The sequence below is a fragment of the Siniperca chuatsi genome, linkage group LG6 (genome assembly GCF_020085105.1).
Source record: "Siniperca chuatsi isolate FFG_IHB_CAS linkage group LG6, ASM2008510v1, whole genome shotgun sequence".
Classification (NCBI taxonomy): Eukaryota; Metazoa; Chordata; class Actinopteri; order Centrarchiformes; family Sinipercidae; genus Siniperca; species Siniperca chuatsi.
The window spans coordinates 27,089,940-27,111,996 of NC_058047.1; the positions used below are offsets into that span (position 1 = coordinate 27,089,940).

At 43.6% G+C, this 22,057-nt stretch overlaps 2 protein-coding genes across 3 annotated transcripts; both read left to right on the top strand.

Moving 5' to 3' along the window:
- Positions 1-2,293: 2,293 nt before the first annotated feature.
- On the top strand, positions 2,294-4,513 carry si:ch73-389b16.1. The gene is made up of 3 exons (XM_044198630.1): positions 2,294-2,702; positions 2,815-3,028; positions 3,676-4,513. Exons 1-3 carry the CDS (start codon positions 2,522-2,524, stop codon positions 3,707-3,709), a joined length of 429 nt encoding a protein of 142 aa, XP_044054565.1. The 5' UTR covers positions 2,294-2,521; the 3' UTR covers positions 3,710-4,513.
- Positions 4,514-9,878: 5,365 nt separating this feature from the next.
- Positions 9,879-22,022, top strand: scinla (scinderin like a). Of its 2 annotated transcripts, XM_044198631.1 has the most exons (17): positions 9,879-10,034; positions 11,722-11,914; positions 12,024-12,178; positions 13,169-13,330; positions 13,461-13,610; positions 13,778-13,867; positions 13,981-14,113; positions 14,241-14,329; positions 14,436-14,651; positions 14,740-14,873; positions 19,375-19,465; positions 19,996-20,166; positions 20,363-20,537; positions 20,626-20,741; positions 20,894-20,971; positions 21,077-21,137; positions 21,221-22,022. In XM_044198631.1, exons 1-17 carry the CDS (start codon positions 9,933-9,935, stop codon positions 21,388-21,390), a joined length of 2,286 nt encoding a protein of 761 aa, XP_044054566.1. In that variant the 5' UTR covers positions 9,879-9,932; the 3' UTR covers positions 21,391-22,022. The 2 variants fall into 2 exon arrangements, with proteins under 2 accessions (XP_044054566.1, XP_044054567.1); XM_044198632.1 differs by lacking the exons at positions 9,879-10,034; positions 11,722-11,914 and having other exon boundaries at positions 12,041-12,547.
- Positions 22,023-22,057: the final 35 nt, after the last annotated feature.

The following is a 22,057-nucleotide window of genomic DNA, read 5'->3' on the forward strand; positions in this document are numbered from 1 at the left end:
ACTGATTAGCTCTGCTTGACACCAGAGAGATGTGCATATCTGCATATGACATAGGGGGAGCTGAAGAAAGAGAAATCAGTAGATGGGCACCAGCAACACAGTCAAGGCAAATTGCAGTACACAAATAGACTGCCTGCCCCCCCCCCCCGCGCTCCTCTCCTCCCACTGCAGCACACAACCAGTCACCAAAACACCAAACAGGCTCAGGCCAGAAAAAACCTCTCTGTGCCTCAGGAAAAGGCCACTTTACAATGGGCCCCCATGAGAATACAAGCTTACAACGTACTTCTAGTTATGAGGAAGGCAGCGCATTAAAAACACAATCTGTGATGTAACTGTGAATAAAAGGGTCAAACCACTGTGCCAACATTCGAAACATGGGACTGGTTCCCGCTATGACCCCCAAGGAGATTGACTGGTCTGGACTAACATTAGACAACAATGCAAACTACATAATTAATTTATTTATGAGGCTGTTTGTTTACATTAATAATGTTTGTGAACATGGGAATAAAACAGCAACCACTGAAATCTAAAAATTGATGTAATAAATATCAAGGCATCAAGGTTCATTTATTGTCATTTTACAACACGGCCGTTGTACAATGAAATGTAAGTTGTAGCCCCTTCATGCCACACACACACATAGAACATAATAACACATATTTGAATTTGAATAGAATAAAATAAAACAATATATAGTTACTTATATAGATACTGTATGTACCTATACACGTATACACCCAGAAAGTATGTACAGTATGTGCAAGATCAGTGTGAAGTTCCGTGTCATTTATTTATGGTGGCGTGTGGAGGATGAGGAGGAGTTGAGGAGTCTCAGCCTGAGGACAGAAGCTGCTCTGTAGTCTGGTGGTACGGCAGCAGATACTTCTGTATTGTATTGTATCTGTAGTGCTCTCTGTGATGCTGATTCCCAGGAACTTAAAACTGTTCACCTCAGCTCCACTGATGTAGACCCCGGTGTGTATCTTTGCCTCCTTTTTCCTAAAATCAACAATCAGCTCCTTGGTTTTGCTGACGAGCAGTAGCTTGTTCTCTGTGCAGCACCCTGCAAGACTGTTTCCTCCTGATATGAAGTCTCATTGTTGTTTGAAATCCGGCCGATGACGGTGGTGTCATCCGCAAACTTCACAACAGAGTTGTCTCCATGTCGGGGGCTGCAGTTGTGGGGGTACAGCGTGAACCGGAGGGGGCTAAGCACACGGCCCTGAGGTGTGCCAGTCCCAACTGTCTGTGGTCTGTTTGTGAGGAAGTCCAGTTACAGAATGTAGCACTCAAGCCAAAGCACCCAGAGCTCTAAGTTTGCCAATCACTTTCATGGGGGAGAATGTGTTGAATGGTGAGCTGAAATCAATAAACAAACTGCCACAGGGGGGGGTTAACCATTTAGACTAGACACTGCCGCCCAGACTGGGACGATGGTGGTTGTCTTGAAGCAGGTGAACTGTTCCTTTAAATGTGTACTAAATGGCTCATTAGAAACTCATTGAGTAATTAATAAAGGGTCATGGGTCACTTTGTAAGCTACCAGGTGTGCCGTTAAAAATGGGAGTAAGCCATTAATAAAGGCTGCTCCCACTACAGTAATTCAGCACATGATTGGTTATCATCTAATGTCATTAAATGTGCAGCAGAAAACAGTTCACATATAGCTTTAAGGTCTGAATAAGGAATGTGGACGAGGGGTACTGGCTGGAGTTATTGGATCTCCTGGCTACATTCAGTCTATTTGCTTTAATATGCCAGTGATCATAAATGCTCTTTTGCTACCTGAATCATGCACTACATGGCCGTGCCACTATTTTGATGGTCAGTGGGATGAGGTAAAACTACGCTAAGCTGAATTTGAATTTGTGCCTTTGTGCGTCACGACTGCTGTCCAAGGCATGTGGGAATAAGCAATTGCTCAATCTTTTTTTTTTTCCCATTCATTTTTATATCAGAGAGCTGTCCTGTGTTTGCCAGAAAATGTTTTTCTTTTAGATGCTTTAAGTATCATGCTCATGCTGCCAATGTAATATCATGAATAGCCCACACTATTATGGTTTCATATTGTTCCGCTCATGTTTTCAAAGTTCAAATTTGTTTTAAATCCTCCAAAGGGACGAGCTGGCTAATTTCTAACTTAAGTGTAAAAATGAACAATTTTGCTCAAGGGATTTGTGACGCCAGTCTTGTGATTTGCCAATTGTAATGGTGTGTACTGAGAGTTGACTGTTTTCAGATGACCTCCAGACATGTGCTGAGGTTATGGCCTATAAAAAGCCAAATATCACCAGCAGTTCAGTTCATTTGCAAAGAAACCAGTGTTTCATGGGCTACAGCAGCAGAAAGAGAAGTCTATGCTTCAGAGTGGAACATTACTGGATGTTGAAATCAGGTTTCGAGGCATCATCCTTGTGTCTTATGCTCACTGAGGTTGTAGGCTTTTGTGTAGCAGGTCACTCGGTGCTGTGTTGTTAAGTTGCAGGTCGTGCTGTTTAGATTTTTAACACTCGACATGAGTAAGTATCACAGTGAGCTGACTCAGAAGGAGCAGGAGTTACTGAAAATTCGCAGAGACAGCGACACTAAGGCTGCCGAACTTGTCAAGATGGAGAAGATGCTGCAGCAGACCAAGAACCTGTTGGACAAGAAGACAGAGTCTGGTTCAGAGAGCATGGGCTACCAGGAGAACATGGGTCTGTATCACAAACAAAACATTCTAACTTCACGTTTTAAGCACTCCCGTATCTTTAAATCCCTTGTTGGTGGTTGTGGTGTGAGACTGTGTTTTCCGGTTGCTCGTTGCAGTGGAGGACCTGGAGGAAAAAGTGCGCTCCAGCAGGCGCTACAGGAGAAACTCCCTCCATCACACGCAGATGCTGGAGAGCCAGATGAAAACAGTGAAAGGCGAGCTGGTGGGCACACTGGACCATCTTCAGGAGCTGAGGAACGTCTTGCGCCGTTCACAGCAGAAAGCAGAAGAGCGCAAAGCTGCGATGGAGAAGCTGGCAGCAGGGCTCAGGTGAACCATCTGCTCTGCAGCTGCTTTTGATTTGAAACAAGGCTTTGACCCTTTCAAGCTCCAATATACCAACTAAATAAATGTCTGACCTGACGTCCTGCATCCTGCCAACAAAGCTGTGCAGAGTTTACATCTAACAAACGTGCACCCATACACTGGTTAAATGGTAGAAGAAAGAGACTTAAGCTGCTGTGTTGGTCCTCTGGTTTGGCATCCAAAGACTAAATTTAAAAGACTTTATCCATGCTATTTTACAACCCGCCTCTAACAAATGATTAAAATAAGCTTCTTCTTTCTTTTATTCCCCATTTTTGTCCTGCTCTTATTAATCTCATATTTTGAAGGCTTAATGTTGACATGCTTTGAATTGCCCAGCACCTGCTTCTCTGTGTCTTCTGGAAACAATCTGAAGATGATTATAAATCACTGCTGCTTATACCAATGAGAAATTATACACACAGTATTCCACATTTCTGTGATGTTCTTTTACTTTTTCAAGTCTGAAATATGGAGATTGCTCATATCGGAGGCAGTATATCCTGAGCAGCCCTCATAAATGTTTTTTTCTGGGTTGCTGTATGCTCATCCATTTATGAAAAGAAAATATCTCTGTGATTGAAGACATTGATGACATTCTCCATCTGCAGCTCCGGGGATCAACTCCATGTTATTGCTTCATGAACCCGATTTTAATGAATTCAACCCTGCCAATAATAACATGTAAGTTGTCTTTTGTAATGTAAGGTTCATTAACTAATTAGTCAGTGTGATGTTATTAAATTCTTATAAACTAATTAGACTCATGTTGTATGAATTGTTTCTAGGGCAATAATAGCTACATTTGTATCTACAATATTTCAACAGAATATACAGTATATGTGATAAACAGCACAGAGATCATTTAGCTTTAATATCTTTGTAAGACTGGCGTATAGGAAAAAACAGCTGTACCAACTTGTCTTTTAAATTAACTTTGATAATTTACTGTCAGAAGCGCACAAATAAATCATTCTGAGATGTGAACATTAAATGGTGTGTTACAGACAGATCTGAGAAGTTTTATGCAGAGAAAAACGCAGCTGCGTGTCTTTTTTTGCGGTGTATTTTTTCCCAGATGACAGGAAAGTGTCTTTCAGTGTTTCGACGCCCTCTGGGATCAATAGCCTGTTGTCTGTTCCCTGCGGTGAGTCATCTGAAAGCTGTATTTGTGCCTTCCCTGTGGCTGAGATGTGATCACACCTAATTTAGCACAGCTTGTTTCACACAGTGTCACATGCTGTGAGGCTGTGGAGGGATTTCATTCGTTGACCTAGACATTTAACTGTTATTATAACACCATTACAGGGCAAAGACTGCGTTCTTGGATTTACTTTTCCTAATTTTGATTTTGGGTGATGCTATCTGCTTGCTTATCAAGTCCAAAACACTTTCATAATTCTGCTCACATGTATGCAATGATTGTAATATTATAGATAATTATGTGAACGCATGCGTCTTTGGTGTGAGTTTGTTATGTGTGAGATGCTCATGTGTCTGTATATTTAGCTGGGGGACAAAAAGGTGAGCTGAAGCTGACTTGTGATTATTTGGGGAAGAAACAAGATAATAAGGAACCACAACAAATGCACAAATTCTTTATCATCACACCGTGTTGCCGACAGATTCATGAACATCCTCGTTGTTTGTTTCATCTTTAAAGAATTATTTTGTTTGGCTTGTCATCAAATAGTGCAGAGGTGGTTTTTGAGACAGATATGGATGATCACAACAAATGAACCTGCAGGGGGCACTGGAGACTTCTCAGAGAGCAGTCTGGAAATGAAACAGCAGCAACATGGTCCTGCGCCCCTCCTTCGAGAGACCACATATTAGACATCAATTGATTTTATTTCCAATTTATAAGCAGGTATGCTTTATTTGGAGCTGTGTAGGTAAGCTTTTGTCCTTACATTTTTTTTATAATTATTTAATGGCTTTAGGGAGATAAGAATAACATACTACTAATAATAAACTTTATTTATACGGCACAACATATGTAGCTCAGGAGCAGAATCCCCGCCTCCCCCTGTTCACATATAAAAGTGTCCTTGAGCAAGATACATACACAAACATACTGTATATGCACACATACAAACACAAACGGTAGTTATAGAATATATATGCCATCCTAAAAGATTCATCTTTTTGAATGATTTTTAAAAGTTGACACAGATGTAGTCTAACCTCTCAAGCAACAGTTCCCAAGCTTTTTTTTTTTTTTGCTTGTGTGACCTTTTAAATTGAATCAGTGTCTATTCACACCCTTTCTCACAGGTTGTGTATGTCTTTGAGCTGTGACCACTTCAACCAAACAATGATTTTCCCTCATCATATTGTTTGATTTGAATAGTTTTTAATGGCCTGAAGAGGTGAAACGATCCTGTTTGAAAAATATTAGAGAAAATATCAGAAAAATTAAAACATTTTTTCTATTATGTTATGCAGCAACCACACATCACTAGTGTGGTTGTGTTGTGTTGCAGTGACATTGTCGGGCACCAAACGGAGACTGCAGGAAGTAACTGCACGCGGCTAAGAAGTAGTCTAGCACACACCTCACATAACAGATGTAGATAGTTGGTATATTTTCTCAGCTGTACTGATCTCTGTCTTTTTTGTATTTATGCTTCAATAAGTTGTTAAAAATCTTAACTGAACAGGGATTTCTCACTCTGATTTCCTGCTTTGTATGCAGTGTTCTCCACCTAAACATGTTCAGCTTTGTGTAGCTGGTGTTTATGGGGTTAGTATTTAATTGCCTGTGAGTCTAGCACTGCTTCAATTGCAGTACCTTTCCACTAAAAGGAGGAGCGAGAAAAAACAGGTTAGTCTGCCTGTCAATAATGTTCTCTGTTCAAATCTAATAATGCCTTTTGAAGGGTTGGCTAAGGCACCACCTACATGTTAGCCACAAACATTATCATGACATCCTTCTCACACCACTTTTCAGTTATGTGCATATGTTGCATAATGAACCCGCTGATTGTGCAAGCACTGGTGACACAACTCCAGCAGAGTTAATGAGTAGTTTGAAATTGTTTGTGTGAGCTGGTGCTAAGTTTACTGTATGTGCACAAAGATAAACATATTGTCCACCAGAGCTATGACAAATGTCATTGTTATGACAGTTTTGCAACATTCTCTGAAACCAAAAAGCCCACAAACAGGCATCATAACAATAAACGTGGTAATCACAGCCTTGTTATCACTGGATTTTTAAATCCTTAAAGATGCTACAGTCTCATCAGTTAAAGTTTTTAACCATTGATATGAGAAGACAGAAACTTGCTGCATCTTGTTTTGCTTAGTCTCTGAGACGTCTGCTGCTTCCTCATACAATGGAGGTGAATGGAATTTAATTTGCGGTGCTCCCAGCACTATTTATATTTACAAAAATCAACAGCTACATGTCTTTCCAGAAACAGCGTCCTTGTGGCTCTGACTAATATAAAATTGCTCAAAATTGCTGCTTTTCTGGAGCTTTGGCACTTGTCGACACGGGGAGATAAGACAGTATTGTCTTCTGACGTGACCCCAGCCGAGTATAGGAAGTAAGTTACTTCCATATTGGTTGATTCTGGACCTCACAATTACATCCAATGCCAACGCCCCTTTATGTAGCAAGATGGAACGTAGTGTTAAAGTTGGGGTGGTGGCTGGGCGAGTAACATGTCAGATTTTCATTCAGAAGGCTGGAGTTTGTCTTCAGTTTAACCGTAAGTGTTTTAGTTGCCTAACCAGGCCGTAATCATAATCAATTTGCCATAATCCTGATTTACATACCATAGTTGCCACGCACAGATATTGTAGAAAGGGAGAAAACGTTGGCATTAGAAAATAAAACCCCAAAAACATTGACACTGAACATAATCCAGGGTTTTGCAGGGTTTTCCAACACTGACGTTCTTGTCTGGCAGCAAGGTTCATTGACCCGCAGTGATGCATGTCATTCGCTGCTGGTGTGTGTTGCCCTTTTGCCCCTATTAGTCAATCTCCAAATACGCTGGATCCCACTTTTCCCTTTTTTTCATTAGACCCTCCCTGCCTGCCAAATGCACAAACCCCATCCCCATAGTTTGTAACGTAGGCTTTCTGTTGAAAATATGTAGTCTACAGGCCCAAACCGAGATGACATCACTATGACAGCCTCAGGGGTCATTTTCTCAGACTTGCTTTTGCCCATTATTACTGTCCTGCATGTGTATAACTCCATTTCCTGTTTGATAAATGTCTTTGCCTTAGTCAAGAATACTTTCATAAATATACAGTGCAGCACAAATCCACTCAGGACCAGCAAATGCAGCAATATACCGAGCAAGTCCATCCCACTCATTTACACACAAGAGAGCCCCACTCTGCAGTTCAGCTGCACTCAGATACCTTTTCCCTTGCAGCATTAAACCGTATTCCAGTCAGGTTATTGCTCTTCTTTCTTGTATCCTGGATAAATCCCATATACATTAAAAGCAAACCTTGTTAAATGAAGGGCAGGGTGTAATAAGGGGCTCTATGGGGGATTGCAGATAATTCAGGAATATTGCTTAGCAATATTCATAACAAAAAGACTTTTTGACTTTTATTGTTTAGTTTCTCTTTCAAATAAGCCTGAGCTTGTGGTTCAGTTGTTGCACTGGCAGTTATGTGGCTCTGGTGTTTTTTTCTCCTCTAGAAAATGACTGTGTTAGAGAAACATCTTGCTTTAAAGCAATAGTTAAATTTTTGGGGGGAAAAACGCTTATTTGCTTTCTTGCCGAGAGTTAGATAAGAAGATTGATACTTTTGGCATAGCTCTCTTAATCTGTATGTTATAAACTACAGCCAGGACATGGTTATCTTATCTTAAGTTAGCGTAGAAACAGGAGGGAACGCTAGCTTGGCTGTGTCCAAAGGTTAAAAAAAATAATCAGCCTACCAGCACCTCTAAATGTCACTCATTAACACTTAAATATGTCGTTTGTTTAACTTGAACTCTCATATTTGACAAGCTAGCCAGGTTTGCTGTTTCCCCCTGCTTCTAGTCTTTATGCTAAGCTAAGCTGCTGGCTGTAGCTTCATATTTACCGTACAGACATGAGTGGCAGGAAAGCAAATTAGCGTATTTGCCAAAATGTCAAACTATTCCTTTAATCATATTTAGAAGATTCAAGCCTATAATGATCGTGGCGGGAAGTGCCAAGGGAAATCCTGCTGCTGCAGGAAATTAAAACTCACAGGAAGCATCTGCAGTTCATTATGACTCAGTGACTCATCGGCATGTATCCCTTGTTCAACCAGGAAGAAGCCCTGTTATCAGACTGGTGATTGTGCCATATGCATCACAGCAGTGTTCCAGCAAAAGGCCTGCTTATGTCTTCTTATTCTTTTGCAGCCCTTGGTTATGAAAGCAGCACACATCCTTCACAGTTATGCAATATGAAGTACAGGAGTGTTTTAGCCACACTCAAGTTAGAACAAGTAGCCTGTAGTTGGTAGCCTTTGTGTTCAGCCACCACTAAGGATTGTGTGTGTGTGTGTGTGTGTGTGTGTGTGTGTGTGTGTGTGTGTGTGTGTGTGTGGACTTGTGAATGTGTTTAGTCTTGTGGAGGCACGGTGGTATGTCCCAGACAGGGACTGTGTGAGTTGTGAGTACACTACACAATGAGGCAGAATGTGCTGATGCAGCTCTCACATTGGGAGTGATGGACCCAGCTCTAACCCGAGGTGACGGCCGGAGCTCAGAGAAGACATTTTTGTGCCTTCCCTTTCTGTAAAGCTGCCACATGCGAGTTAGACTGGTCACAAACTCCAACTGCTGACAGGCCGGTGCCAAACAATCACACCCTGGACTCACGTGCTAAAACAACGTTACAGTGTAATTGCTAAATCAACTATGCAACCAGATGAGTGTTTATCACAGTACGTACAATCGAAGGACTTCCAAGAGATGGTCAGCTGTACTTGCCATTACAGATCCAGTGCGGGACTTTGGAAACAGCCTATATTGCAGTAGATCCCGTATTTATGCTCCTGTTCCAGCATGTTGGTGTGTTATTTTTGAATACAAGCAGTCTTCGCAATATGTTTTTCTTTTTTGCTGCATTAGGGAAAATGTGACTTATTCATCTGGAAACTTTTGGTCATAGTTCTGTAGTGTTAAATAGTTAAATATTCCACCCTAATTGTTAGTGTTAACTTATAACCACGTAACCACATTGCTCCTTTTTTTCTGATGCACTTGGTCTGTATTTGAAATACTGCAATGTTCTTAGGACATGTTTTTCTTCCTGCCGTGCCTGCATTTAGGGCACAAACTTAAGTCTCTGGCTCTTTTGTAATTCTGTGAGTTCCCTTCAGTGTCGCTGAAAGATGAATGTGATAATGACCTTTAAGGCTGACACCTAACTCTTTCTGGTCTTCGGTGTGATATATCGTGTGTAAGTCAGACTGAGTTTTAAGATCTGATCTACTGTAAAAGCTGCTCCAGTCCAGTTCCTACGCTCACAATCAGTCAGTTTGCATTAATAATGGCTGCATACAGTGGCGCATGAAGGATTTTATTAGAAACATTAAAAGGAAAGCTAATAAGCTTGTGGCGTTGGTGCACAGCCGCCAGTCTGATCCAGATGCCACTTAAGAGTTTTTCTGTGGTGTTTAGGCTTTAGCCTGGGTGATTTTTTTAGTTTTAGTTTTTTTTTTTTTTGCGCACATGGAGCATATCACTTCTGAGATTTGATTTTTAATCCATCATTGCTGCATGAAGTTACATGTTAGTTTTGCCCAGGATTCGTCGCTGCATGAAGGGGGGGGGGGGGTTGAGCAAAGCAGTGCTTTTGCAGGCTGGGCTGGGTCGCGATGTGGCTGGACACGCCTCTGTGTCAGAACGCGGATGTGTGTCGGGCTATATAGCAGACCTGAGCGCAGAGAGCTTGGGCGGAAACCTGAAAGTGCAGCTTCTTCACACCCAGCATCTGTCTTCTGTCCTCACCAGGTAATAGAAAAATTGTTAATAACCTGCATACTAAATGTTTTTGCCGAATGCTATGAAAACGGTAGCTGTTGAGGTAGCATTTCTGGAATTATAGATCAATTGCTTATTTTACCTTTTGAGAAAGTAATTCGTTAACTAATTATTCATCGCAACAAGCCCCTGCAAGAGTGTTCGCACTCACATTGACGCCTCTTCGCCTGATTCTGCATCAAAGGAAGCAAAACAGTCCATGCTTTTACAGGGATGCATTGTAAAATATATGTTGAATGTATATTATAAGTCATATTGCACTGTTACTTAATACTTATATTATTACATTGTATTATACCGTGCATACTTATCAACCTCTAAATCCATTTTGATACTTATTTTAGCTTTTATACTTATATCCACTTGTACTTAATTTATCTGACCTGTATTATAGTGTATTATATTTTAAATTTGCTTAGTACTTCTGTTCCCGTGTGCACTGACGTGACAGTGAGCAGCTGTAACGAAAGAGTTTCCCCTCTGGGATCAATAAAGTATTTCTGATTCTGACTAAGGAAAAAAACTGAATGCATGAATAAACTTGTTTATTTTCCTCTGGGAATGGTTCATTTTAAAATGTTCAATAAAGCAATATGACAACAGGGTAAAACAGTTGTTTCCTCTGGTGCATGATATATACAGTATACTCATACGTCTGTCAATATCAATTTTATTTTGCCCAATGTTCCACTCAACACTGTGTGGAATAATTACTTGCTGTACACAGTATAAGACACAAGGTGTTTGTCTTTGGAAGTGGGGAGTGGCCCCAAAATACCACAAAAACACAGTTTGGCAGTAAGTGGAGAGGACACTCCCTGGTAGGCTACATCAGGTGTTTTTTCACCACTTTAACTAACACCCTTCTATTAATGACATGGTACCTGTATTACAGGTTAAGCAACAAATAATGCTGCAGAGTAAATACAGGATGGATACTGTGTTGTGGGAAAAAGAGAACTTTTAATGGAAATGGAATAAAGCAACATAATGCACTATTAATGAAATTGTACAAGTGCTTTTGAATGCTTTGTGATGTGCACCATTCATTCATAGATTCTCTACATCAAGGCATTTCAAGTGATGATAAAAGTGGTTGACCACCATGTTTGTATTACTGTGAAGAGGTTTTTTTTTCTCTCTCAGTTATGGCTGTTTTTCTTCCATTTAATCCAAACATGACGAGAACAGTTACCTGACTTCAAGTCTCAGTGGCAGAATTCAAATCTGTGTGAAACTAGGACAAATCTGCACAAATCCATTCTTTTCATCATCAAATAACTGTTTAGTCTATAAAATATTAGAAAATAGTGAAAAAATATGTGTTGCAATTTACTAAAGCTAAAGGTGATGTCATCAAATTGCTTGTTTTGTCCAAAACCCAAAGATAATCATTTTATGATCCCATGAGAAAAAGAAAAGCAAACAAATCCTCACATTTGAGAAGCTGAAACTGGAGAATGTTTGGCATGTATGCTTGAAAACTGACTTAAGTTTCCAGTTCATTTTCTGTCAATCGAGAAATTGATCAATCAACTAATCTTTTCAGCCCTGTATGAAACTTTTACAGTCCATGACCTCCTGTGTTATAAGGTTAGTTACTGTGGTTGCTGTGACCTGATGGGTTACTTGTTAATGACGACGTGTCTCCTCTCAGACCCTGAGCACTATGGCGCACCACAAGGAGTTCGAGACTGCAGGGAAGAAGCCTGGCCTGCAGGTGTGGCGGGTGGAGAAAATGGATTTGAAACCTGTTCCTACAGAACTCTATGGAAACTTCTACACCGGAGACTCTTACATACTGCTCTACACCACCTCTGCTCCTTCTTACAACGTTCACTCGTGGATTGGTATTGGAATTTGGCTTATTAGAGAATTAAATTCCCCCCGGTTGTCTGTGTTTATACGCTCTTTTATTCATTGTTTTCTCTTTTTTACCGTTATCCTGTTATACCACAGGTGAAGAAGCTTCCACCGATGAGAGAGGGGCTGCTGCCATCTTAATGACGCAGCTGGATGACTTCTTGGGTGGAGCTCCAAGACAGTTCACGGAGTTTCAAAACCAAGAGTCAGTCACCTTTCTGGGCTATTTCAAGACTGGCATCAAATACAAGGTGAAACATGATATCTGCATGTTGTTTTCATGATAAATCATTTAAAACATCTTTTCACAGAAATAAAAAAGCTGTGACCTCTGCCTTTAGGAACCAAGAGAGATTATTCATTTATTTGTACGAGACAACAAAAGCAAATCTTGAGCTACCAAGTGAAAGCAATGTAATGACCTAAGCTAAAGGGGTTGTTTAAGTATTGTATGTTTATATGGAAAGTAGAATTCGTCACTCGTGCTATTTTGGGAACTGTTTGGAGTTGTGGTTGGTTGCTCCCTCAGGTTTTCCGCTGAAGGCTTCCATGGAGAAAACATGCAGAAACATGCTCTCCAATGCCAAAACACCAAAGGGCTGCAGAAGTCATGAGATGAAGTAGGCCACCGGAAAACAGACTATAAAATCATTTTAGCATCATAGACGTGGCAAATTTGGATCTGAAATACTAATCTTCTCAAGTCCGTGTCCAAACATCTTTAAAGGAATAGTTTGACATTTTGGGAAATATGCTTATTATCTTTCCTGTCAAGAGCTAGATGAGTAGATTGATACCAGTCTCATCGCTGTACGAAAAGTATGAAGCAGTTAGCTTGAGGACTGGGGAAACTTTTTTACACTTTGGTTGTATATAGTAAACAAACGAGATAGGCCTATAATATGTTAATTAGTGAGCTTCAGTGGTAGGCAGATTTTGTTGACTTTGGACAGAGTCAGGCTGGCGGCTTCCGCCTGTTTCCAGTCTAAGATAAGCCAGTTGTCTCCTGGCTGTAGCTTCATATTTAGCATACAAACATGAGAGTGGTATCAATCTTCTCATCTAACTCTTGGCAAGAAAACTAAAATAAACACATTTCCCAAATTGTCAAACTATTCCTGTCATATTAATCTTTACATCTATGATTAGTAGGCTATCCTTTGAAATCTACATGCCATGTAGTTGTAGTTTTAAGTTATAGTTCTAACGCTTTATTCTTCTTGACTTTACTCCTGTCAAAGAAAGGTGGAGTAGCCTCAGGCTTCCAGCATGTGGTGACCAACGACACGAATATCCAACGTCTGCTGCACGTTAAAGGTCGTCATAACATCAGAGCCATGGAGGTGGACATGTCCTGGGCTAGCTTCAACAAAGGAGACTGCTTCATCATTGACTTGGGAAAGGTGATCCAGAAGAAGGACTAGATGTTGCAAATATGATAGACTGAAATAGTACAGGCTTCAGGTGTTCCAGTGCTTCATCACAACTTTATTTTTGTCTTCTTTTCCTCTGCTCCTGTCCGTGAAATGCTAGACCATCTACCACTGGTCTGGAAGTGAAAGCAATCGCTTCGAGCGGCTGAAAACCACTGAGCTGGCCATCGATATCCGCAACAATGAGCGAAAGGGCCGTGCTGAAATAGAAATGATTGAAGAAGGCTCCGAGCCAGAAGCCGTCATTAAAGTGAGCTTTTGTTTTGTTTTTTACTTTTAAATTTGAACCGTTTTATTCAGGAAACATCTGGGAATTTTTGTGACTGTGGCTGGGATAAAGAACTTATCTGGCTCATTTGGCTGCTAGGAAGGACGTAAGTGCAATGTTGCAATCTGTGTGCTTCTGTTTATTTATAGGTGCTTGGGCCCCTGCCCAAGCTCCCATCAGGAAGCAGTGACGATGTATCCACCGATAAGAAGAACAAGAACCAGGCATCTCTCTATTTGGTAAATACGCACAAATATTCCGCTTTTGAACAAATTCCTGTCAATACATGTTAGAGTTTCTATAAGATTCAGATGATAAATGGAGATGTTTTGACCTCGTCTCTACTTTCTAGATTTCTGATGCTACTGGCTCCATGAAGGCAACTGTGATAGCTGAAAAAAACCCCTTCAAACAAAACATGCTCTCCCAGAGTGAATGCTACATCTTGGACAACGGAGGAGACAATAAGATATTCATCTGGAAAGGTATTAGATCGTGACATCTATCCATTTCTGCAACCTCTTATTCTTTGGATACACTCACTCTTTGGATGACTCACTCAGAGATTTTAACTTGAAGTCTCTAACCACTGTACCACACCCCAAACTGCAGGGAGGAATGCAAATGCAGATGAGCGCAAAGCAGCTTTGACTGCTGCAAACAAGTTCATCAAAGACAAGAATTACTCTCAGAATACTCAGGTAATGTAGTAGGTAGGGAAATTCTGTTACTAGAACTTCATCCTTCCTATCATGTCTTCCTGTTTATGAATATGCTTGCTATTCTGCCTATTTCTGACATGAACAGGTCCAGGTAATGCCAGCAGGGGCTGAGACCACCCTGTTTAAGCAGTTCTTCTTCAACTGGTTGGACAAGGATGAGACCACAGGCCCAAGTAAGGCCTACACCATTGGTAGCATCGCTCGGGTGGAGCAGATTCCCTTCGACTCCTCCAAACTCCACAGCGACAACGTCATGGCTGCCCAGCACGGCATGGTGGATGATGGCTCTGGGAAAGTCAAGGTATGGTCACTAGCCTAACTACGCTCATGCTGTACATTCATTTCTTCAAATATCAACGTGTAGGTGTAACAATGATGGGTTTCTGTAGATTTGGCGTGTGGAAGGAGGAAAAAATGTTCCTGTGGACCCATCCACTTATGGACAGTTCTTTGGAGGTGACTGTTACCTGGTGCTGTACTCCTACAACGTGGGAGGCAGAGAGAAGCATATCATCTACACCTGGTAAGTGTAACCTTTTCAGCATGGCTGGATTTACCAGTTAGGGTGTCCCAGGGCAAAAAGTTGTTGTTGGGCCTCTACTGACCCCCCCTTTATTTAGAAATATGCACCATATAACCACAAATAATAAAGGTCTTAAAACTAGATTATGACACAGGTCACCTTCTTAGTAAATATTTTAGTCCGGTAAAAATTCCTTTTTTGTGACCAACTTTTTTTTGGTGTTTTACACCATTCACACAGGACAGCAGAAGATAAGCAAGATAAGAGGAAATTATAATAAAGTGAGAAGAAAAAAATAGACGAAAAGAGATCAAAAGAGAAAAAAAACAAAGAGAAGGAAGACAAAACGTGCAAATTACTGCACCCACGCACCCCTCTTGCCACTTTGTAATTCATAGAAACTTGACAGTTAAATAAAAACATAAAACATGAACATAAAAAGTTAGAGTTTGTCTGTATATATTACATTTACATAGGATTTAACTAAATCAATTTGCTGTCTTGGAGCTGTTGCCTCATCATTGAGACCGTTTATAAATACAATCGACACTTCTAAAATGAAAGGATTGTGAAAAGAGGAGACCCACTATGTATAGACTATGTGAGGGTTTGTATTTTACAATAAGAATTTTCTTAGTTGTAGTCAAGTAAGAAAAATCTTGACAGATTAAGAAGTGACTTGAACCCCAATAACCTTTGATAATATATTGGTTTGTTGCCACCAACAAGACTAGTCGACAGCCTAAAATTGCAAGCAGCTCTGTAAGGCTGTACTTAGGCACAGCAGTGCTTTGAACTGAATGCTAACATCAGCATGCTAACGTGCTCACAGTGAAAATGTTAACATGCTGGTGTTTGCCATGTTCACCTTCTTAGTTTAGCATGTTGGCATGATAACATTTGCAAATTAGCACTAAACACAAAGTACAGTTAGTATTGCAGGTATTTAGTCAAAGTATTGGACAAATATCTGTACCAAGTTTCATGGCAATCCATCCAATAGTTGTTGAGATATTTCAGTCTGGACCAAAGTGGTGGACTGACAGACCGACGTCGCCATCCATAAAGAAATTGCAGTTAGTCAAATTATGTACAACCAACTGACATGCAGTGAACCTGGGGCTTTGTGGGACCCTGGGGTCTGGGGTCTGGGGCTCTGGGACAGTTGTCCGCTTAACCTGGTTGATAAACCAGCGTTGCTTTTCATACCAGAAGACCCTTATGGATTATTTAAAATCAAGGCCAGTTACGTCGCCCGGATTGGCGCTACCGGGGCCCCACCCTGGAGCCAGGCCTGGGGTGGGTGCCCGACGGCGAGCGCCTGGTGGCCGGGCCTTTCCCCACGGGGCCCGGCCGGGCACAGCCCGAAGGAGCGACGTGGGGCCGTCCTCCCGTGGACCCACCACCCGCAGGAGGATCCGTAAGGGGCCGGTGCAGAGAGATCTGGGCGGCAGTCGAAGGCAGGGGCCGGCGACCAGATCTCCGGACACAGAAACTGGCTCTAGGGACATGGAATGTCACTTCGCTGGGGAAGGAGCCTGAGCTTGTGCGGGAGGTTGAGCGTTACCGGCTAGATATAGTCGGCCTCGCCTCCACGCACAGCCTGGGCTCTGGAACCCGTCTCCTCGAGAGGGGCTGGTCGCTCCATTTCTCTGGCGTTGCCGGCGGGGAGAGGCGGCGGGCTGGTGTGGGCCTGCTCATAGCCCCACAGCTCAGCCGTCCACGTGTTGGAGTTTACCCCAGTGAACGAGAGGGTCGCGTCCCTCCGCCTCCGGGTGGGGGACAGGTCTCTCACTGTTGTGGCGGCCTACGGGCCGAACAGCAGTGCAGAGTACCAGGCCTTCTTGGAGTCCCTGGGAGGGGTACTAGACAGTGCACCACCCGGGGACTCCGTTGTTCTACTGGGGGACTTCAACGCCCACGTGGGCAACGACAGTGACACCTGGAGAGGGGTAATCGGAAGGAACGGCCCCCCTGATCTGAACCCGAGCGGTGTTCAGTTGTTGGACTTCTGTGCTAGTTACAGTCTGTCCATAACTAACACCATGTTCAAGCACAAGGGTGTCCATCAGTGCACGTGGCACCAGGACACCCTAGGCGGAGGTCGATGATCGACTTTGTTGTCGTATCATCTGACCTCCGGCCGCGTGTCTTGGACACTCGGGTGAAGAGAGGGGCGGAGCTGTCAACCGATCACCACCTGGTGGTGAGTTGGATCCGCTGGCGGGGGAGGAAGCCGGACAGACTTGGCAGGCCCAAGCGTATCGTGAGGGTCTGCTGGGAACGTCTGGCGGAGCCCTCTGTCAGCAGGGTCTACAACTCACACCTCCGGAGAGCTTCTCCCAGATCCCGGGAGGTTGGGGACATTGAGTCCGAGTGGACCATGTTTTCCACCTCCATTGTCGATCGCGGCTCTCGTAGCTGTGGTCGCAAGGTTTCTGGTGCCTGTCGCGCGGCAATCCCCGAACACGGTGGTGGACGCCGGAAGTAAGGGATGCCGTCAGGCTGAAGAAGGAGTCCTATCGGGCCTTGTTGGCTCGTGGGACTCCCGAGGCAGCTGACAGGTACCGGCAGGCTAAGCGTGCTGCAGCCCGTGCGGTCACAGAGGCAAAAACTCAGGACTGGGAGAGGTTCGGAGAGGCCATGGAGGAGGACTATCGGTCGGCCTCAAAGAAATTCTGGCAAACCGTCCGACGGCTCAGGAGGGGGAAGCAGTGCTTCACCAACACCTTGTACGGTGCGGGTGGAGAGCTGTTGACCTCGACTGGGGATGTTGTCGGACGGTGGAAGGAATACTTTGAGGATCTCCTCAATCCCGCTGTCACGTCTTCCGAAGAAGAAGCGGAGGCTGGGGACCCGGAGGCGGACTCATCCATCACCCTGGCCGAAGTCACTGAGGTTGTTGGCAAGCTCCTTGGTGGCAAGGCTTCGGGGTGGATGAGATCCGTCCTGAGTATCTTAAGTCTCTGGATGTTGTGGGACTGTCTTGGCTGACACGTCTCTGCAACATCGCGTGGCGGTCTGGGACAGTGCCTCTGGACTGGCAGACCGGGGTGGTGGTCCCTCTGCATAAGAAGGGGACCGGAGGGTGTGTTCCAATCACAGAGGGATCACACTTCTCAGCCTCCCGGTAAGGTCTATTCCAGGGTACTGGAGAGGAGAATTCGTCCGATAGTCGAACCTCGGATTCAGGAGGAGCAGAGTGGTTTTCGTCCCGGTCGTGGAACACTGGACCAGCTCTATACTCTCCATCGGGTGCTCGAGGGTTCATGGGAGTTTGCCCAACCAGTCCACATGTGCTTTGTGGATCTGGAGAAGGCATTCGACCGTGTGCCCCGGGCGCTTTGTGGGGAGTGCTCTGGGAGTATGGGGTCCGGGGCCCTTTGCTAAGGGCTGTCCGGTCCCTGTATAACCGGAGCAGGAGCTGTGTTCGCATTGCCGGCAGTAAGTCAGACCTGTTCCCGGTGCATGTTGGACTCCGCCAGGGCTGCCCTTTGTCACCGGTTCTGTTCATAATTTATATGGACAGAATTTCTAGGCGCAGTCAGGGGCCGGAGGGTGTCCGGTTTGGGAACCACAGGATCTCATCTCTGCTGTTTGCAGATGATGTCGTTCTGATGGCTTCTTCAAACCAGGACCTGCAGCATGCACTGGGACGGTTTGCAGCCGAGTGTGAAGCAGCTGGGATGAGAATCAGCTCTTCCAAATCTGAGGCCATGGTTCTTGACCGGAAAAAGGTGGTTTGCTCTCTTCGCGTGGGTGGGGAGTCCTTGCCCCAAGTGGAGGAGTTTAAGTATCTCGGGGTCTTGTTCACGAGTGAGGGACGGATGGAGCGTGAGATTGACAGGCGGATCGGTGCAGCGTCTGCAGTGATGCGGGCGCTGTATCGGACCGTTGTGGTAAAGAAGGAGCTGAGTCGAAAGACAAAGCTCTCGATTTACCGGTCAATCTACGCTCCTGCCCTCACCTATGGTCATGAGCTTTGGGTAGTGACCGAAAAAGGACAAGATCGCGGATACAAGCGCCGAAATGGGCTTCCTCCGCCGAGTGGCTGGGCGCTCCCTTAGAGATAGGGTGAGGAGCTCAGTCACACGGGGAGCTCGAGTAGAGCCGCTGCTCCTCCACGTCGAGAGGAGCCAGCTGAGGTGGCTAGGGCATCTGATCCGGATGCCTCCTGGACGCCTCCCTCGGGAGGTGTTCTGGGCATGTCCCACCGGGGCGCGCCCCGGGAAGACCCAGGACACGCTGGAGGGACTATGTCTCTCGGCTGGCCTGGGAACGCCTCGGGATCCCCCCGGAGGAGCTGGAGGAAGTGTCTGGGGCGAAGGAAGTCTGGGAGTCCCTGCTTAGACTGCTGCCCCCGCGACCCGGCCCCGGATAAGCGGAAGAAGATGGATGGATGGATGGATGGATGCTTTTCATACTTAATAGTGAATATCACCACTGTTTATGTTGGAAGCTTGAATGAGTTATTAATACATTATGACTTTGCTGTCTTTAGGCAGGGGCAGAATTGCACTAAGGATGAACTGGCCGCTTCAGCCTTTCTCACAGTCAACCTGGACGATTCCATGGGTGGAGTAGCTACCCAGGTAAGATATTTACTGTGAAAACAATCTATGCTATTACTCAGGTCTTTCTTTAAAGAAATAGTTTGACATCTTGGAAAAATACACTTACTTGGCGAGAGCTGATCAGAAGATCGACACCACTCTCATATCTGTGCATTATATATGAAGCTACTGTACAGCAGCTGGTTAGCTTAGCATAAAGACTGGAAACAGGGGGAGACAGCTAACCTGGGGTTAATTAGTGAGCTTTAGATTGGCTGGTAGGTGGATTTTATCTTCAGAGAGAGCCAGGTAAGCCTTTCCCCCTGTTTCCAGTCTTTATGCTAAGCTAAGCTAATCAGCGGCTGGCGGTAGCTTCATATTGAACAGACAAACATGAGAGTGGTAGCAATCTTCTCATCTAACTATAAGCATGAAAGCGAATCATCATGTTTCCCAAAATGTCGAACTGTTCCTTTAATGACTTACTCGTGCCATTCAAGCGGTGAACTACTCCCATCACCCCTGTCTTCATCATACTTGTAGTTTTAGCTACTGCTGTGTCTCGGCAGGTTCGTGTCACTCAGGGCCAAGAACCCCCTCATCTTGTGAGCGTGTTTAAGGACAAGCCTTTGGTCGTCCACTTGGGTGGGACGTCCCGCGAGAGTGGCGAGAGCAAGCCTGGCAGCACGCGGCTCTTCCATATCCGCCAGAGCTCCAACAAAGCCACACGGGCTGTTGAGGTTAGCCTTGTTTATTACATTGAATGTGCATAAACTGACGCTTTATAATGAACAATTCACAACATTATTGCTTCATCTTTCATGATATTTCTACAATATTTATTGTTTTGCACCAAAATACCAAAGCAACATCCTTGTATGTGTAAACCTACTTGGCAATAAAGCTGATTCGGATCCTTTTGTCTATATGACCCAGGTGAAGCCCACTGCCTCCTCTCTGAACACAAATGATGTGTTTGTGCTGAAGTCACCTGAGTCCCTGTTCCTGTGGAAGGGAAAGGGAGCAACTCCGGAGGAGATCACTGCAGCTAAGTATGTTGCTGGCCTGCTCGGAGGAACTGCCACTGTGGTGGAGGAGACCAAGGAACCAGGTGAGTGCTGAAAACAACATTTGAACTCTGCAGGATAACAGAGTAAAATATTTCCTGTGGAAAACTGTGGTTTTCTCCTTGTCGTCAGCTGGTTTCTGGCAACCGCTGGGTGGGAAGAAGGACTACCAGACCTCCAAGACCCTGCAGGGGATGGTCAGGCGTCCACGACTGTTTAGCTGTTCAAACAAAACTGGCAGGCTGATAGTAAGTATTTAAGTTTTCATCTATTTTAATTCATTAAGGGGACATAGTTATTTATTTTACTTTGATATATACTATCATATATGGGTTTTTTGCCTAATTTTTTGACTGTTTTTATATAGCCACTTTGTAAACGTGTACTGCCCAATATTTAGGCGGAGGAGGTGCCCGGTGAGTTCACACAGATGGATCTAGCAACCGATGATGTCATGATTCTGGACACCTGGGATCAGGTGCGCTGCCTTCACTTTTAACGAAACGATTCAGTCTCAGTTGTTGTAGATCTCATTTTTATTGCCGCTTTATCCCTAAAGCTCTTTGGTTATTTCTCCCACCAGATCTTCGTTTGGGTCGGAAAGGACGCCAACGAGGCCGAGAAAACTGGATCACTCAAGATTGGTAAGACAAAACCGAGCTATTAGAGACGAGGAGAAATTACATAAAAGACTTTGTTCACAAATGTATCCTTGTTTTCCTTTCAGCCCAAGACTATGTGAATTCGGACCCCTCTGGCCGTAGCGGTATCCCCATCAGCACCATTAAGCAGGAGGAGGAGCCACTCTCCTTCATCGGATGGTTCCATGCCTGGGACCCTAAGATATGGAGCAAAGATCCTTTGCAGTGGATGCAAGACCGTATCAAAAAGCATTAGTAGAAAAACTAAAAGCAGTAGCCTCTGCAAGACACCTGCAAAGATCTATTACTTATCATGTATTGTTGGAGAATAATCAACCTGTATGATATCGTAAGTTTGGATTTTTAAAGTTCTGTGTGGGTGGAGAGCAGCTTAGAGATGCATTGAGCATTAAAGCTTTTTTTTTTTTTTTTAAATAACACAACAAATTCTGAAGTAAGAATCAAATTGTGACATAAGAAAAATACAGACATAATCTTATAATTCCACACTCATTTTCTAAAACATATAGAATCAAACCTTTGATACGAAGGTTTGTGCAATTTCCTTTGCAGCTTGTTTTCATTCTTTCGTATGCATTAAAACAATAAGCTGACAAGTGTTGATGATCCAGTGAAAAACCATGACGCACTTTTTCTACCACATTTCTACCAAGTTCAGTGTGGCCTTATGGAAATGTTTTTAATTCACATATGTCACAGATGAGATACTGATGAGATACATTTTAAACGTCACAAATTTATTTTGGTTTGCAACAAAAATGTATGTATATGTATACGTAAAGTTTCCCTAGTTCCCTAGTTTGCAAAGACAAATTTAGATTGTGAAATTCAGAATTTTAATAAAGATATGACCTTTTTTGAAAGTCATCTTTTCTGATTGCACTTCTTTATTCCAACAAGAA

Coding starts and splice junctions, on each gene's coding strand:
- si:ch73-389b16.1 (XM_044198630.1), top strand. CDS start 2,522: ATGAGTAAGTATCACAGTGAGCTGACTCAGAAGGAGCAGGAGTTACTG. Junction 2,703..2,814: donor GGGCTACCAGGAGAACATGG/GTCTGTATCACA, acceptor TGCTCGTTGCAG/TGGAGGACCTGGAGGAAAAA. Junction 3,029..3,675: donor AAGCTGGCAGCAGGGCTCAG/GTGAACCATCTG, acceptor CTCCATCTGCAG/CTCCGGGGATCAACTCCATG.
- scinla (XM_044198631.1), top strand. CDS start 9,933: ATGTGTGTCGGGCTATATAGCAGACCTGAGCGCAGAGAGCTTGGGCGG. Junction 14,330..14,435: donor ATTACTCTCAGAATACTCAG/GTAATGTAGTAG, acceptor TGACATGAACAG/GTCCAGGTAATGCCAGCAGG. Junction 14,652..14,739: donor ATGGCTCTGGGAAAGTCAAG/GTATGGTCACTA, acceptor GGGTTTCTGTAG/ATTTGGCGTGTGGAAGGAGG.